The sequence below is a fragment of the Lissotriton helveticus genome, chromosome 2_1, assembly GCF_964261635.1.
Source record: "Lissotriton helveticus chromosome 2_1, aLisHel1.1, whole genome shotgun sequence".
NCBI classification, from domain to species: domain Eukaryota; kingdom Metazoa; phylum Chordata; class Amphibia; order Caudata; family Salamandridae; genus Lissotriton; species Lissotriton helveticus.
The window spans coordinates 39,246,471-39,265,734 of record NC_136059.1 but is presented as its reverse complement, the minus strand read 5'-3'; the positions used below and the strand labels follow the sequence as shown (position 1 = coordinate 39,265,734).

Sequence of the window (19,264 nt, the reverse complement as noted above, 5' to 3'; positions counted from 1 at the left end):
TCCGAAGGCCATGTGTTGGTCCCAAGGGAGGTGGCGATGCACGTCATTTGAGACGGGTCTAATTCACGCAATAGCAGCGATGCGTCGGTTCTGCTCGGGGATGCTTTGCTCAGGAGAAGAGATGTATCAGTCCAGCTCAGGGATGCGTCGCTCAGCTGAGTAGATGCCTCTGTTCTGCTGGTGAGCACCTTAGGCCCATCTCCAAGGGTCCAGGACTCGGGTGGCATCACTTGGTGGTGTCTGAGGTCTAGTACTTATACACAGTGGTGCCCCTGAGGTGCAAGATCCTTCACAGACATGCTTTTAAAGCACACAGATGTCCTTTGTTCCTGCCCAGGCTCCAGACTCACTATGGGGGGCATGCTTCCCTTTGTATGTGGGCAGGACACAGCCTATTCAGGTGTAAATAAGGCTGTGCCCAGCTCCTCCCTCCTATCCTGCCAGAGACGGCCCATTGAGACATACTTAAGCTCTCACTGTCATAGCTGTCTAGGAGGAATACACAAAACCCAAATGCTACTATACCCCATCATGTGATCAGCGACAGGCTACAGGCACGAAATGGTTAAAGTAGGGAAAGGCCAAATTTCTAAGTGGAATTTTCAGATTTGCAATTTAAAATCCGACTGCACCATAAGTTTGGATTTTAAATTGTGAATCCAGAAACACTAGATTTGAAGGGTGTATCTCTTTCTTCCCAATTGGAAATGACACTTATTAAATGTAATAAGGTAATTCGAGTGTTATTTTATGGGAGAGACAGGCCTTGCAGTAGTGAAAAAATAAAAGTTAGATTTTTTCACAACAAAGACATGTACAACTTAAAAAGTGCATGCCCTTCTTTTGAAATACATTTTATCCTGTGCCATTGGGATGTCCAGGGCCTACCTTAGTGGTGACATATACGCATAAAAAGGGAAGATTTGTGCCTGGCAAAAGGTTTATTTTGCTAGGTTGACATGGCAATGTAAACCTCACACACAGGCTCTACAATGGAAGGCCTGAGGCCTGGTTAAAGGGCTACTTAAGTGGGTGGCACATTCTGAGCTGCTGGCCCCATAGTAGCATGTCATTTACAGTACATGGGTACATGTATTGCTACTTTACTAGAGACGTATAGTTAAATTAAATATGCCAATTGGGGATAACCAATATTTCCATGTTTAGAAGAGAGAGAGAGAGAGAAAGAGAGATAGAGAGAGAGAGCACAAGCATATTAACACTGGTGAGCACTGGTAAAGTGTGCAGAGTCCTAATACCAGCAAAAACGAGATCAGCAAAGTGGAAGAGGAAGGCATAAAGTTAGGAGGGGTGAGACCACCCTAAGGCCATCAGGTAAAAAATATTGAAGCAAAGTATCTAAAATACTGAGAACAGCAGGCACCTGATGTTTGAATGAGCGTACTGCTCATTGGATGCCAAGAATACCTCCGTGGGTCAGAACTCTCCAATGGCTATGGCAGTACAGCAAGAAATTCAGGGTTTAGGAGTTGAAGAGGGGTGAAACGCCTACAGTGTGAAGTCTCTGTGCATGCGCTGCCCAGACATAGCGATGTATTTAAAGAGTATATCTCTTTATTACAGCAACTGAAGTGCTTGTTTCCAGTCCAGGGAGGACCTCTCTGGCAGTTCGGGCTGGACTGTTCCCATGGGGCACAGGGTCAAGACTGATTTGCATATGGCTGGGTTCAAACTGGAAAGGCATGGTGAGCAAAAAAACGATGGATTTAGGCCCAGATCTCTGTACTGGGGTGAATGTATGACATTGTTCTGCATTCTGTCCATCACCTGTTGTTTTTGCTTTTCTCACCCAGAGTGAGACGGGTATGCTCAGACGTGAGTCCCGTGCTCTCCACACCACTGGAGTCAAGCTATCCAGGCTGATGAGGGCTGAAAGCCCGAAACCGGTCCTTGGATGTTTGTTTCCAGTCCAGGGAGGACCTGTCTGGCAGTTCGGGCTGGACTGTTCCCATTGGGTGCAGGGTCAGACTGATTTGCATATGGCTAGGTCCAAACTGGAATGGAACAGTGAGCAAACAAATGATGGATTTAGGCCCAGATCTCTGTACTGGGGTTAATGTATGACATTGTTCTGTATTCTGTCCATCAATTGTTTTTTTTGCAGAACTCTTGCAGGCACCAACAAGCGCGGCGGACCGAGCTTGTGCAACTAATTAAATAACTATATAATAAATAAACAAGCGCAGCCGAAGCAGACTGCGCTCGTGCAATGGCGCCTTGACGGATCCAGGGCCTGTGTCCTGGTACGAGGCGGGGGGCTGTTTGTACGGAGGTATAATCCGATTCCTAAGGCTGTTTTTCTTTAAATTAGGTTGAGTGTTAATGACTGGAGCCAAAAGGAGATAGTCACAAATGGGCTACCCTTTGCTCCCCTTCTACACTTCCCAATTTGTTCTGCCTTGCAGCCTGTCTGCCTATAGCTGTACCTGTATGTCAATCGAATTTCCTTGCAGGCCAGAATATTATGTCCATTGATAGGACTTTTATCACCAATAGCATACTAAATATTTTGTCATTCCAAATTCAAAGAGCAAGAGCAGCGTTTGCTGCCTTTAGGAGCTACCTTGCTGCCCAATAAACTATATAGGAATCAGGATTATATTTTAAAAGTCTAAATGCTTCTATGCAATGGGTTGTGCCTAGGTTTTTACATAGCTGTACCAACCATGTAGTTCTAATTGAGCGATAACCCGGGCAAAAAAAGAAAAACCCATGGAGTTCAGACTCAACGCACATATAGTAAAACCACTTGCAACCTTCCCAGACATGCGCTAGGGTGGTCTTCAGCTCAGTGTTGATCTCCCCTTGTGTCTAAAGCAACTCTGATGTGTTGTACTGCAAGCCCCTCACAGCTGTATGTAAATCACTATCACTGCTGCTATTCCAGTATCTGAATGGGCCTTTACTTTAGGCACCATGGCCCTCGTCCTTTCTATCTCCGGTCTCCTCTTTTCTGTTCCCAACAATTTCCAAACTTAGGCAGGGTGTACTTAACAACATCTCCTACAGCCTCGGCTCACACGCGCGGCAGAAAGCAAACTGCGCACGTTCTGCGTGAGCGCACAATTTTGGAAATTGCTTTTTATCCCAGTCAGAAAAACAATCCACCATTTAAACTATATTTTTGGGTTGCCCAGCCAGCCCTCTCCCATTGAGAGAAAGTCCGGTTGCCAATCTAGCTGCATTAAGTGCCATAGAGCCCACTCAGCAGCCTCCGGTGGTTAGGTAAATGTCTGCAGCAAACACACTTGTAAACACTGCTGCTCAGAGCGCAGTAATATTTCTGCTATGTAGCTCTGTCACGTAATATAAACAGCTTGTTAAGATGTGTAGGCTAGCATGGTAAACAAATGCAAGGTAGTACACAATTTCAGGTTTGCAGTAAAGACCTGCATCCAGGCCTTACATGGACCATTCACATCTGAGCGATGTAAGTACGTTTCCGCAGCCTGGCAGGAAGCGATTACTAACTGGCAAGTATTTTACCAACATGGCAGGCATCTTTATGTCATTACCGGTAAATACACTAGGAAAAGTAATCAAAATCATATTTGTCTTAATGTAAATGTACCTAGGTTAAAAAAAATATATCCTGAAATATATTGTAAGAGCTAGACAACTATTACGTCTAAATTATACAACATTAGAATTACCCTGTGATAAAAAAGAGAGAAATCCACATAAAAGCCAATTCCAAAAGTAGCTCCAGGTCATTCCAGAATCTCAAAACTTGAACAAATGGCGGGCAATTTTCTTGGCGAAAAAAGTGGAATTCCTGTACGTTTCAGCAGTAGCCCTTATTCCTTCCCCGGAAATTGGTTCTGCTTAAAAAAAAGCAGGTCTGTGTGCAAAACTTTTCTACCCCAGCGCCGCACAGGGAATAGAAAAAGTCCTCCCTGCTTGCAGATAAAAGACCTCACTGCCTCCCCCAAGTCTCGGCAAAAGTAAACACTTGGCCCAGTAAACTAAACCAATAAGCAAGAAGCACTGGTGGGTGCAATGAGCCCGCCGCCTTCAGGGGTGTGATAACGGTCCACTCTGGGGGCCCCCAGCTCCCAGGGCTGAGCAGACAGTAAACAGGAAGTGAGGCCACCGGCCCCTTACCTTCTGGTCCACGATGGGGCAGGCCAGCTGCTTGACATGCACCAGGTCGGAGGAGGGTGGCAGCAGGATAAACTCCCGGGTCAGACCGATTTGGATGGTGAAGGAGACGCCCGGGCAGAGTAGCAGGGGCAGCGGCGAAGGCCCAGGTTCCAGACCAGGAGCGGGGCTGGAGGGGGAGGAGGGCAGGGAAATCTTCGCCCCCACAGGCCATCCAGGCAGAGGGCTCCGTTCCTCACATAGGCCCTCTAGCGGGCCACAGCGAGTGGCACCTCACATGGGGTGGGGAGGCAAACACACACCCCAAGAGCCCAGTCCTGGGTGTGGCTCTAGTAAAGTTTCAAAAAAATAGGTAAAAGTTCCGAATCCGTCTGGTTGGTGTTTCCTGTTCCGTCCCTGAGCCAGGTCTTAAATGTGGAGACATGAAAAGAGCTCACTGTAGACCAGAAACGCACAGGGTCTCACAGGAAGCTCTGTCTGCCAGTATTGGAAGCCTAAGTGCTACAGTTTCTCCCCAGTACCCTCTTCCTCACAGCTCTCCACCAGAGCGACAGGTCTCCCAGAGAGCAGGAACTGTTTTGACCGGCAGCTTTGCCAACCAATACAGGCCAAGGACTGTGATAGCCCCGCCCTCCCTTGAATTTCAGGGTGGAAAAGTTCAGAGAAAGTAAGGAAAGTTGGAAAAGTATCCCCTGTGATCATTTCCATACAAACTGCTGCGAGACCGATGATGTAGCTCAAAGAGTAAGTAATTCCCGCAAGCACGGCGCGTAGTTCGAACTCTCATGGCTCAACACACCCGGTTGTTGGAAAAGATATATGTCATCATCAACACGCTAGCAAGCCTGCTTGCTAGCCAGTTGGCCAGTTACGTGTGGTAATGTGCATGCCGCGGTGACGGAGAGCTAGTGAAATATGCAGACACAGCCAGGGTTGGATTGGGAAGAAATCGGCCGGGAAACGCTAAAAACAAGCGCGAGCGATAGAAGGGGAGGAGGGGGGCTGCGCAATTCACTTGCGGGAGCGATAATTGCTACCATATGGTGGCGCTCGCTCCCGCAAGTGAATAGCCACACATGCACGTGTTGCCATTCAAGGCAATGGAACGCGTGCATGTGTTTGGCTAAAAAGCAGAGGCGAAAGCAATAGGTCATTTTGCCTATGCAGCGCATGTGTGCTGCGTAGGCGAGAACAAAAAACTGGCTCAGTAACTGATCCACCTGTCCAGCGGGCGGGACAAAGTCCACCTGCTCAGATTGTCTTACGCTAAGCCGACAGCAGCTGAAAAGGGTATAAGTATTGACTAGTCAGGGGAGTATTCCCAGCGGAAAAACAATTGAACATGTGTTCACACAGCAGGGCCGCCTTCAGTCAAACATTTATGGCTGGGCTCTCAAACGTCAGTTCACTCACATTCCATGCCACTCCAATAGCTGTCAATCCCCACGACGGTAATGTAATTGGGACTTCTACTTCTGCCTGAAACTTGATTAGAAGAGTGCTCTGTTCCAGAGCTTGCTCTGACTATTTCAGAAGGGATTAGAATGCTCCAGGCAAACCGGAAGGGTCGAAGGGGTGGGGTTTGCATGTGTCCTGCAGTACTGTTGACACCCTTCAGGGAGATAATATGAAGGCGCTGACCTGTAAATGCTCCTTATCCCCAGAGAGCTTTTCATTCTCTCTCACTTTGTCTGGCCAATCAGGACACTAAAGCCCTGCCTCAGAGTTATTAAATCTGGTAGATTTAACAAGTCTGCATTGTAAATACATGTGTTACTTTAGGAGACTTTGGACAATAAGGCTGATCCTAAAGCACTGCACTTTTGTGAAACTATGACCTCATTTGGTTTGTTCCAAGCAAGAGCAGCATTCTTGATCGGATGGGGTAGTTGACGTGCTGATACAGCTTGGTCACATGTTACCTCTACCATGGTCTAAACATAAACTGATCATATTTAACACTTCTGTTGAGATTGTGGAAGAACACTATCTACCAAAGCGCAGAGGGACGCGAGGACATGGAAAAAAGGACCCAGCCTCAAACACATGGGGCGTTAGATCCCGAGCCTTGTTTCTCCCCAAGATTTTCAATCTGCTACTGAAGGGCATCTCTTTTTTAATGACACTTTGGAGGCAGTGAGGGATCAGTTTCGACCATGCAAGCCCTGAAAAACGGTTGTCGGTAAACCGATTAATAAATGGTTAACCGCGACTCCAAGGAGTGGAAATGATGATCGTCCTACAATGATCTTCTTAGAAACAAACAACATTTTAACATAGAAGAAGGAATTTACCAGGCTAAATCTCCATTTATTGCAGATATTATCCATGCGTCATCTAACCCTGCAAGAGATCGACTTAAACCCATGACCTTTTTAATATCTCCGCAAGTCTCTTGATCCTTAAATTAATTCACTCCAAAGGTTTGCAAAAATGTACAAAGGTATTAAGAACTCTATAAAGCTTACAAATATTGAGGACATTACCTTATCCTTCTCCGTTCTGGTCCTCTATCGGTGTACCTGAGCTTCACGATATTGAAATCTTAACAAAACAGGAGAATTCAGGCTGTCCTAATGTCCCATAGCCAGTAAAAAAAAATCCCACTTTGTTGGAGATCATTAATCGGTCCCTCTGAACAGAGGTTTACTACTAATGATTCGTAAGACCATAGTCTTGACAGCAGGTAGGAAATCATTGCCCAATCACTATGCTACCACAGCTGGGTAAATCTGGTTGTCTGTTGTACCCCTGCCAACTAGGCTGTTGGCATGATAGGGGCACAGAAACTGCCCAGGCTTTCTCTAGTTAAGATCCAGCGTTGATATTGGTGACTCTGCTCTGCTGTCTTCTTGTTACTACACTTGTACGCCACATTTGGCACTGTGAATCATAACATCATGCTAGCGTGCCTTGAAGAATTTGGCAAAAAGGGTCAAGTACTTGCCTGGTTTGTCCTGTTTCTGAATATTCATATAAAGGTGGCAGTTCTACTACTTTTTTTGCTCTCAAGTTTAAGGGATATCCTGGTGTGTCCCAAAGGGTTTTTCCCTCTCGCCTAAGCGCTTTCATATTTAGTTGTACATACACAGTATGCATTTGTACCCAGATTATCATTGGCTACATTCAGAAGTAGCCTAGCTCTGCCTTACTTAATTGTCTTCTAATTGGACAATACTGGATGTTGCTAAACTTCTTGTAACTTAATGCTACCAAAATGGATCTCCTTTCAGAAGGAAGAAACATGGATAGAGGGTATAACTCTCTTTGACCCACAGCTGTGGGCTGTGCTCGGATGCCATCAACTTCAGTGAAATCCTTTGTGGCCTACTTTGATTCCCAACTTTCTATGGCACTCACCGGCTTCCAGCCTAAAATATTGTAAAGGGGGTTTCATTGTTGTTCCAACAGCTGTATTGTCGAGTTATTGCCACATGTATTTAATCAAATTTGGGTCTCCAGGATGTTGCTCTGTCCCAGCTGTATTGGGTTCAGAATGTTGTTGTTTGTGTCCCCAGTGGACTCAGAAAAAGAGACCAACATGGATCAACTTGCAGTGGCAAGACCATTGGCTTTATTCACAAAGCCTTTTACGGATTGGAAAGATTGTCAATGGCTTCCTGTTTTACTCTTTATAAAAAGGTTGGGCTCCAGTAGCTCTGTCCTTTTTTGTCATTGCAAGGGTTGAAAAAGATTTAGAGTGACAGGGGCATTTAACTCTCTATCCTTGATCCTAACTTATGGAAGCAGCTACCTCTGGGTTTCAAAACTATTTCCTCGCATCCTGTTTGTATGACGCCTAACAAACTTTGTGCTACGAGCCATCCTAGTTCATGGAGGTACTGATGCTATATTAAAAGAATAGTTTATGGCCTTCGATACAATTTCCAGTTCCATCCTGGTTAATCGCCTCCCAAGTTCAGTATATGAAAATCTGCCTTGAATGGCTCCACATTTTTACTGACAAGTCTCAATGGGTTGCAGAAGCCCCTTTTTAGGTCTCGCCTACGCAGCTCGCATGCACTGAATAGGAAAGTGAGGGAGGAGGGCTGGGATGGGGGGTGGAATTTGGTGGGGACTAGGGGAGGTAGACCACGTCAAGGTGGTCCCCCGCATGGCCCTCAACTCATCCATCCCTTTTTCTATCAACAACCTCAAAATGGCCCTTCTAATCCCCTGTACTTCCCTATTGCAAACCGCTTCGAGTGCCTTTCAAACACAGACTGGGTGGATTGACATACTCAGGGTTCGCCAGGGGAACATGGTGTTTGTCGAAACCTAATAAGTCCCTGTAAGGATGTTTCCATATTGGCACCTATAACAGCTATTTTATCCCCCATACCCGGAACTAGCCTGACGACGAGAGAGAGCCGGGGTGCGGGTACAACGACCGCCCTTAACACAGACCTAGCACTCTGTAATGTCCTTACTTGGAATGTGGCAGGTTTAAATGCAAAGGCCTTGGACCCAACATGGCAAAGTTTTATTGAAAAACATCATATTATAGGGCTTCAAGAAACGTGGGTCACAACACAAACTTTTTCCCTGGATGGTTTTTGCAGCTTTTCCACCCCGGCAGTTCCAGCCATAAGAGGAAGAGCAAAGGGTGGTTTACTCATCCTGTGCTCCTTGGATTTAGTAGGGGTTTTCAAAAAAGTAGATACCGCTTTAACAAATGCTCTTGCGGTAGAATGGACTCTCCCCAATTCAAAGACGGTTCTCTTAATTAACTTTTATAACTCAAAGGAGTCCGTCATTGTAAATGAACATTTAATTTCTTTATCGAATTTTTTGTCAGCCTATAGGAGTGATTGCACCACCCCCTCGGAATTGGTTATTCTGGGGGATTTTAACATACACCCCTGTGAGGGGGGCTGTTTTAATGATAGATATGGGGGGATATCACCCGAAGCTATTCCCCATTTTGAACACACTCCAGAGGGCGAGTACCTAGAGTTTTTTCTAGCGAATCTAAATCTCTTCGAATTCGAACAGGGCATTAGTGAGCCGAGAGCCCCAACTTTTGTTGGAAGAGATGCCAATACAGTTATAGATTATATATTTGTTTCAAATGGGGTCTTGGCAAAGGCATATGAGTACAGTGTAGTTGATCACATCTCATCGGATCACCATCCTGTTCTCTTGTCCTTGGATTTAGATTGCTTCCGTACTGACAGTCCGCCAAGTATGGCAGCCATAAAGGATCTGAAATCTAAAGAGCAGGGAAGGCGTCTGAAATGGGAGATGATCGTCCCAGAGGATTTTTTTCATGCAATTGCCCAAGAGTCTGAGGACAGCATGGCAGTATGCTTGGATTCAACTGCAGAGGGCCCTAAGGTCTTGATAGCCTTCGAAGACATCTGCTCTAGGATCAGTAAGAACTTGGAACGAAGGTCGGTTGGGCAAGGGAATATAAAGACCCATAAATGGTTCAACAAGGAATGTTCGAGGGTCCACAGTGCTCTGATGAAAGCCATTAAACAAAAACCCAGAGATAAGTCCTTAGTGGCCAAACTAAGGAGGGAATATAAAACTATAACCCAAAAACGTAAAAATCAAATTAAGGAGGAAGCATGGAATAGCCTACTATCTAAGGAAGTCCTGAGAGACAGCAAAAAGTTTTGGGCAATTGTAAATCAGCCCTTTTTTTCCGACAATGGGCAAACGGATTTAGACTGCGTCATAGAAGATAACAGATGGCTAGCCCATTTTGGCAAAATCTATGAGTCTACAGCCCCTGCCTTAATTGACAAAACCCACGACCATACCAATCTGGTCATGGACTTTAACATCATGGAAGTTGAAAGGGCGATTAGAGAGACCAACAAACATAAGGCCCCGGGCCCTGATGGGGTACCAGCAGACCTCTATATACAGTACCCACAATTCTGGTCCAAAATTCTATCTAACGTTTTTAATGCTATCCCGACAGCTGGCTTCCCATCCTCCTGGTCTACCTCTATAATTGTGCCTATATTTAAGAAAGGAAATAGGGCGGACCCGGCCTGCTACAGACCAATCTCCTTGCTGGACTCTGCCGTCAAAATCCTAGGCAGAGTCATTTTGCACAGAATGGAGGATTGGCTGGAGGAGAGCGGGATCCTTTCAGACCTGCAGTACGGGTTCAGGGCACATAGAGGGACAATTGACCAATGCCTGAACCTTCATTTAATTATTAGTAAATACACTGTGGTGAAGGGGGGGCTTCTTTATTTGGGATTTATGGACTTATCCTCAGCGTTTGATTTGGTTAATCGTCAAAAATTATGGACCATTTTACACAACTCTGGATTGGACACTACTTTGGTTAGTTTTTTACATGACCTTCACTCTAATTTGTTTGCAACGGTTAGGGCATCAAGGGACGGTAGGTGTACAGCAAAGTTTAGATCAGGGAGAGGGGTCAGACAAGGGTGCATCTTGGCCCCTCTACTCTTTACACTGTACATCAACGCCTTGGGGAAATTTCTGAACACAGCCACCCTGGATATTCCGCGTATGGGGGGCCTACCTATTCCGGTCCTCCTATACGCGGATGACGCTGTTCTTATAGCGCGGACTGGCATAGGGCTTCAAAAACTTTTGGACCATTTCGGCCAGTTCATGGAAGCCCTTGATTTAAAAATTAATTCCATCAAGTCCCATGTTATGGTTGTTGGTTCGCGAAAGAAAAACATGAAGATCAGATCTTTCAGCTCCAATAATTCACCAATTTCAAGGGTGCCCTCCTTTTGCTACCTGGGCGTCACCTTTGACGAGAGAGGAACCTGGAAGCCACAAATGAAACTCAAGGAAAATGGAGTAATTAGGTCAACAACAGCACTTCTGAGCTTTTCAAAAAAATTGGGCTCGAAACCTATGGAAGCAATGACCAGGATTTATAGAGCCAAATGCTTGGCAATTGCTTCCTACGGGGCAGACATTTGGGGCTATGTTCCAGTCTCAGGCATACAAATTGCCGAAAATAATTTCTTACGGGCCTTGTTGACTCTCCCGAAATCTTCCCCCACACATTCAACGCATAATGAACTAGGTATGGGGTACGTTACTGATCTTCTAAAAATGTCCCCAGTACTTTGCTGGATTAAAACCTGGACCAATGAAGAAATCAGTCTGAATCACTCCATCCTTAAGGATTGTATATCTCTAGATAAAGCTCTTACTATCCCGTGGCTAGCATATGTTAGAGCGGCATGTGCGAGCCTAGGGCGTCCGGAAATGTACTCTCTTCCGCAACATCTCAAAAAAGAGGATGCAAAGTGGGTGAAGCAACATTTTCGATCTCTGTTGGAAGGCGAAAGAGAATCGGCTGAAATTAGTAAACCTACAGTCAGATTACTTTTTCAACTTTCCACTACTACAGAGATGGAACCCTATTTAAAATATGTCACAAAGCCCTACCATCGATTTCTGCTCATAAGGTTCAGATTTAATTTGATCCATCTCATCCTTGGCACGTATACAGATTGGGGTACTCCAGAAAATTCTCCTCCTTGTACATGCGATTGTTTCTCAACACAGGACACTCTGCATCTGGTTATGCTGTGTGAGCACTATCTGGTCCTGCGAAAAAAAATTCTTGTGCCCATTTTAAAACCTTTAAATTTCGTTCAGGTACGGCCAGCATTACTATATTTACAGATGTTGAACTCAGTGCCAGTCGCTTATGGCGTAGCCTGTTTTTTAGTAGCTGCCACCAGACAGAAAAGAGTAAGAACTGCCGCACTATCAACTCATGAAAATTGATTGTTAGTATATACTCTGGTGAGATTTATATACTGTTATCCTTAGGTGTTCCCTGTATCTACCAAATCCCTTCTTATTAACGTCCCCTTTTCCTTTGTTTTTAATTAGGAATGCAATCAACTCTCTCTATTTATTTAATTGTTTTTTATATTATCTTTGTATCATGTACTGCTTTTATGGTTTTAATTAACCGAATAAAGTTTTTTGACTGACTGACTGACTGACAGTTCCATCCTGGTTAATCGCCTCCCAAGTTCGGTATATGAAAATCTGCCTTGAATGGCTCCACATTTTTACTGACAAGTCTCAATGGGTTGCAGAAGCCCCTTTTTAGGTCTCGCCTACGCAGCTCGCATGCACTGAATAGGAAAGAGACCTTTAGCCATCGATTCGCCCTTTGAGCCAAAAAGTGCACGCCAGCAATTGCCTTCAATGGCAACGCATGCACGTTTGGCGATTCTCATGCGGGAGAGAGCAGAAACCCTCTGTTAATAATTACTAACAGATGTTTACTGCTCGCTCCCGGCAGGGAAACCGGGAGCAGGTCCCTCCTCTCTCCCTGCCACGCGAGGTGGGCATGTGCGCTTGTTTGTATTCGATACGGTTGCGGCTGTATGGTCAAGGGAAGCGTAACAATGCCACTTGTTTCTTTAAATTGTTCCCACTCCGTTTGCGATGCTGCACACATTATTTTTTTGTTTCACGTCCTCTAACATGGCGGTGGACGGATATTTCGAAACGGGACTCCATTACGATAATCACAGTGCTGTAAGCGCTTGGAAGATGCGGCAGTCTGCACGTTAACATTTCCATTCCTTCTTGTCTAACATGGCGGTGGACAGACTTTTTCAAATGGGACTTCATTACGGTAAGTGCAGTGCTGTATTCACTTGGTACATGTGACGCTCTGCATGTTAAAATCATGGTGAGCTACCTTATTTCAGCCACTCTTACCATTTGCTCCTCTGCTCTCATGTGTGCACTACCCTACTTGTTATGGGTCTTTGTTCCTTAGCCTCCTGTGTTTACACAAGTTTATCAGCAGCGCGTTTCAGAGTCCCTTGTCCTGTAAAATCTTTTTGAAGCAATGCTTACTAAACGCCGGCTCCGCCCTTTGGAATTAAATTCTGTATTGGTTTCTCTCATGCTGTGTCTGTCCTGTGTGGCACTTAAAGCATTTGCATAATAAAAATCACAGGAACCACCAAAGATCCACAGTGGCACTGGCCAGGGGTACACGGTACACACCTCTGTTTAAAACCAGACACGGAAGTGCAGGGCTACGCCTCAGTACAGCGTGGTGCGCACGCACCGGTAGCTTTCAGCGCGACGTGCGCCTCATCAGCTAGCCCTTTGATCTCCTTGTTCATAATGTTAGGGTTCTTTCTGCAACCACCAGCTGAGGGATTTGGGCTTAGCTCATGTAGTAAAGTTTAGCCTTCGGCCAGATGTCACCTTGGGTCAACTCAGGCCGCTGGTGTCAGGCTCCACCTCTCTGTGCCTTTTTGCCTCAGTCTCATTCTACAGTGACTCATGCCTAGCCTCGCGCCCCTCCTTGACTGGTTCGTTTGGCATCCGTCCTACCCCCCACCCCCATGTAGGAGTCTCTCCTTGTTCGAATTCTCCACCCCTAGTTCCAGCTGGTGTTTGGAACCACCCTTTGCTGCCTTCCGGGGTGTGCCCCTCCGTGTGCGTGCCTGGCTGTTGCTTGGAGCGGGCGACGCGCACAGAGTGGTTTGTGAAGTAAAGCTGTGTTTCCAGGTCGGGTCCTCCACTTTCCTCACCTAGGCATGAGGCGGCAACAGAAGCAGCTCTTGCAGGCCGCAAGGCTAGCCTTGAATGCTCTCCTCCTGCTGCCCAGTGTCTACTGGGGGCGGCAGGCACCGTGGCCCCCAGGGGCGCACCGGGGGCAGCACCAGCCGAGGTAAGAGGACACTAGCAGGGAGGCGGAGGACATGATAGTGGAGGGCAGGCTCAAGTGAAATGGGCATAGAAGGAAATGGGGTACCTGTATGGCGAGGTATTACCTGTGGGACAACGCCCTTCCCCTTCAGGAGGGAATGTAGAGTTAGGGGTAGGCAAGGTACACCTGTGAAAGGAGAGTTCATTAGGAAAGAGTGTGTGCAACTGAAGGGGAAATATTTTTGAGTATGTTTGGGATATTTCTAACCCACATAGTATGTATGCTGCATCTTCTGTCACGGTCACCTGCATGTCAGGCATTTTGTGGCAAACCAGTTGTTTCTGTGGCAAAGCCTCGATAAAGGTGGATTACCATAAAATACATGCCCAACAAGGGTCACTAATGCTTCTTCACTGAACTCTGTTTTGGAACCTTGTGCTTGGTTGTATCCTCTGATACAAGCTCTGACTCAGTGCAGTGGGTTCCGACCCTTTTTTTTCCTGTTTAAGTGTAAGTAATGTTTCAGTTTCTCAGCACCACATGTATTAATGCAGCTCAACGGGCGCCTGAAATAAGAAGGTGTTTATTTAAAACACAGAGAGCCGGGAACCCTTGCCATGTATGTTTGGCTTTGCATTTTGCAAGCTCCAAACCCATGGGAGCATGCTGGCAAATATGAGAGCAGTCACATTAAGCAATGGTATTCATGCTGCAAAAAAGATAAATATTTGGTTGTAGTAGTGCCTTGTTTGCAGATTAGCTGCCCCAGTAGATTAACGGGTTGCTTTTATCAAGTAGCCTTCAACGCTTTCCGAACCCCTGGCCGATCCTACTGCTGCCACGTAAGGCTCTAACTCATGGGTACTCGCAAACATTTTCCCAGGTGCCAAAAAGTTTGGTCTGTGATGTGACCGAGGCCCATATTGATGCCAGCAGGGTGGTGGTCGTGTGGTCAGGGGGCGGTTAGGTGGATGTAAGTGACGCAAAGCATGTACACCTTGTGACTAAATAGCATACTGTGAAACCAGAGCACCTGCATTAATCCTGCAACGGCACTTGTCCAAATTGTGTGATCCAAGGCAGTTGTTTTATTTCACTTTTCCACTTTTTCATCATTATTAACGTAAAAGACAACCTCAAAATAATGATTTCAGGTTATGCGCTGTACAAAACCTGCTCCTGTCTTTGATAATATTATGTATAATAGCATCCTAGCCCACCCAAACAAAGGGTGTACAAAACAACTGACTGGCCTCATAGTTCGCTGTTGACGTTGTTAGGGTGGGGGGAAGCATGACTGCTTGTAACATCATGTTTGAAAACAGTTGAAAAAATACTTCCCAATTCACTGATATCATCTGATGTATTAAGGTGTAAAGCATGGGGTACTCACCAAATTTTTTCAAGGGGTCAAAAAGTTAATATGTGGTGTGACCGAGGGCTGTACTGATGCGCTGCTGCCAGCATGGTGGCATGATTCTCCGCTATTGTCCGTCCGCAGCTCGTGTTATAATTAAATTACTGTTGTCCAACCTCCACTCCCCCTGTTATTTATGTCCCGCTCCCCCATAACAAAAACAATTATAACAAACAAGCATGAGAACAGGCAGAAAGAAGTTGCTACCAGTGCAACTACAAATAAACTAGAAGACATTTTTTATGTTAAAATCTTTTTATAATCAGGTTGTTCAGTTGTATATGATGTTGTCTTGGTTTCTATAAAGGTAACAAAAATGCTTAACACTTTTTATTATAACTTTTCAATATGATGCACATCAGCCACAATGCTCTACAACATAGCCAAAAGTTCTGGCTAAATACATAAGGTCCAAAAGGCGAGACCTATTGGCTATGCCAATGCTTGTTTTTCTTCTGCATCTGCTCGGTCATGTGGAGTTTTCTTTAAACACCATTCTCTTTGATATCCACATGGTCCCAGTAGCTGCAATCATCCCTTATTTTGGCTTTAAACATCCTCTTATGCCGATGACATGCACATCTCAGTAAGCGACATGATCCAGGTAAACTGGTCAGATCATGTACTGATAGCTTTCGAAATACAAAGGCCCAAAGCAACTGAGGAAGTGAAACTAGACAAGAAAGCAATTCAGGTTAGAGCGTGGTATAAATTAAAGAAGTTTAAAGAAGAAAAGATATTTGAAACCACAACGTGCTACCAGGAAGGGGCTACAGTCGATGAAATGTATGAATATTTACAAAAATCAATAACGGACCCTAGATGAAATAATACCTATAAAAAATTTAACACAGTGGCACAAACGCTTACTATCTTTGCACACGGAAGCTCAAAAAGAGATTAACACTAAATGTAAGAAAATTGAGAGGTAGCGGCAAAAGGCATACTGAATAATTATAAAAATGAAATTAAAAAAGCTAAGGAGTATCACTACACTAAAACAATCACATAAGCTACTAATAGGCCGAGAAAAATATATGGCATATTAAGGGAATCTAGCAAACACAGACTATATGATACAAACAGTATAGAGAATTATGCAACAATCTGTCGGAATTCTTTAGTAAAAAAATCTTGGAAGACATTAACACAGATACAATGGTGAAAGACCCACTCTTCGAAGAGAAGACCACTGAAGTGATACAGAGGTGGTTAGCACAAAGCTTGAAAATACAGAGATATTGAAAGAATAGGAATTTAAATCCCTGGCCCTGACAATCGCCTCAGGCTCCCTACTAGACCCAATTCCACCAAATATGTGGAAAGAATGGGCAGATGAATTATATCTGAGCCTATTAACCCCTTGCGTGCTGCCGTCGGCCGTTATCCGACGGGAGCACTACCTCGCTAGTGCTGCCATCGGCCAACAGCCGGCGCAGCTCTGACCACCTAATAGAACGCCCGCACCGCGGCGGAAAAACCGCCGTGGTTCAGGCGTTAAAGAACTGTAATCAATCCCTTGTGAAAGACATCATACCACAAGCCTAATAGAAAGTTCTAATCATCCTGCTACTGAAAAAGCCAACAGCAGACGTAAAAGATCTCAGTAATTATCACCCAATCTCACAACTTCCCTATCCAGTAAAAAATAGTAAAGAAATATGTTAGGAAAAAATTAGCAAGCCACCTGGAAAACCACAACATCCTGGAAAACAGGCTTCAGATCAGCACAATGGATTCTAGACATGGATGAGCTGAGGGTGACAGTTGACAGAGGTCCAGCAGCAGTTCTGATATTATTTGATCTGTCGGCTGCGTTTGACAGTGTCAGCCACCAAATATTGACATCCAGACTGAGGAAGATAGGGGTGGATGGAACACTATTGGAGTGGATTGAATCCTATCTATCAACAGGACCCAAGCAAACTCACTCCTTCCATTTCACTTATAAGAATTAAGAGAACATAACACAGTGTATCCCAGGGATCAGCACTGAGCCCTATCCTCTTCAATATATATTTGCGCCCACTGCTGAACCTCATTAGATCATACACTATCACGTTTGTAAACTAAGCAGACAATACACAGTTAATTCTGTCCCAGGATAACAATAGTCACCCCCCAGCAGAAGGGCTTCACCCATGCTTCAAAGAGATGGCAGAAAAGAACTTCTTAAAGTTCAATGGAGGAAAAACTGATTTCCTATGTTGCTCACCCTCCAAAGAGCCTTTTCCACTCCCGACTAAGAGGTCCATTAGGATGGCGGACGGACAAAGTCTGTCTGCCATCCTGTCGGGGGCCGGTACCGTCCGCCACAAGGGCGGAGGAACCGTGCCCCCTATTAGGATGCATCCGCCACAGTGGCGGGTGCATCCCGCATTTTTTACATTGCTGCGGACGGTGCTTGAAGCACCGGCCGCCGCAATGCAAAAAATGCACGTTGAACATTTCAATGCACAACATGACAGGCACCGCGCGGTGCCTGTCATGGTGTACATTCAAATGCATGTGCACCCCCACCCCCTCCCTTCACCCTGGGGGCCCACAATAGGCCCCCAAAGCACAGACCGTATGCCTTTCCGTGGCGGCAAGGCATTCCTCACCGGCCATCCTAATATGGCTGGCGGTGTCTGATAGACACCGCCACCATATCAGGCCTTTTCCGCCGCGGTTGCAAGCCGACCGCGGCGGAAAAGCGGCAGACGGTCTTCCCCTCCGCCACGGTCCCCCCCGCCATCGTAATATGGTGGGGGAGAAAGGTGGCGGACGGGCAGGGATGGCGGACGGATCGCCACCGCCTGCATGGCGGTGGCGATCCGTCCGCCATTCTAATGGGCCCCAAACTTCTGGCCATGGACCAGTACAGATAATCTGAAGATATCTCAAGTAGTACGAAACCTAGGAGTGTATGTGGATTCATTATTTAGCTGTCTGTATGAAATTTTAAGTTAGATCCTTGCACTCAGTAGCACATCCTTTAGTGTCCGTCCTCAGCTATAAAATGTTATCTAAAGGTGAGACTTAGAAACATTTACATAGACTTTGATTTCCTACGTGTGCCGGCATGCAATAACTTAATGAAACCTACTGCTTTAGGCACCGCTTGTATTAAAACTCTTTAGTAAATTTCTCAGCTCAGTCTCTTATAATAAGACACTCATGTGGTAGAGAGGGGTCTTATATAGTGGCTCAGTAAAAGTATTAAATCAGTCTCCAGGACCCGTTAGGAAGAATATGTGGTTAAACTACTATATGCTGAACTTAGTTAATAAGAATCATCCATGGTAGAGTACTAGGAGCCTTAAAGAACTTTTTTTCCAAGGGAGAAACCATTTGCCACAGTTTTAAGCTTTACAGACTATCAAAGAGCTGAAGAAGAATTAAAATGCCAACGTCTTGACTGTTACTGGCTTATGAACATTTATATTCCCTGCTTTTAAATTTCTTTTACTTTACCTCCCTCACTTATTCTCCCTTTCTGTTCTCCCAAATTCAGGTCCCACAATGAAAACGAAACGTTCTATCATCTTAAAAAAGTATGAGAAGGTCATTGATGAATTCTACAAGGTGAATTGACAATTTCAGAGGGAAGAAAAGACCTTTGGCCTAAAGCAATGGCAACTTAAAAAATAAGCTGTAAAGATATTTTGATTCCTGAAGGCTTTAGATTTACTGGAATTATTATTGTTGGCAATTTACAATAAAGAACTGCATTTTTTTCATTGGTAGCCAATTGAATCAAAATAATATATATTATTTTCCTGTAACCATCTGCATATTCTTGTAATTATTGCTGCATATTAAAACTTTAACGATTTGTGCTTTCATTTGTGTAAATGTGTGCATGAATCCCACAAGTTAACTGTTCTTTCAGTTCGAGTCAATATTCTGTTTCCTGCCCTTTATCTGCTGCTTATCTTTAATGGATTTTTCTGTATATAATTAGTTTCCAATTTCGCTACCACATAACACAGCATCATTCCTTGCTGTGCATTCTTTATCAGAAATGTGCATTTTTTTGAGCGAGCAAATTTTTCATGTAGAATATTCAGGCAGGGAACTGTTATATTTGTAAT

At 45.0% G+C, this 19,264-nt stretch overlaps 1 protein-coding gene across 1 annotated transcript in view; it reads left to right on the top strand.

The window, feature by feature from the left end:
• Positions 1–18,764, top strand: part of LOC144819194 (long-chain-fatty-acid--CoA ligase ACSBG2-like) — a 364,803-nt gene extending 346,039 nt beyond the window's left edge. Inside the window, exon 13 of the mRNA XM_078677171.1 lies at positions 18,685–18,764. Coding sequence (XP_078533297.1) covers positions 18,685–18,764 — 80 coding nt within the window. The remainder of the gene's footprint in view (positions 1–18,684) is intronic.
• The last annotated feature ends 500 nt before the right edge of the window (positions 18,765–19,264 follow it).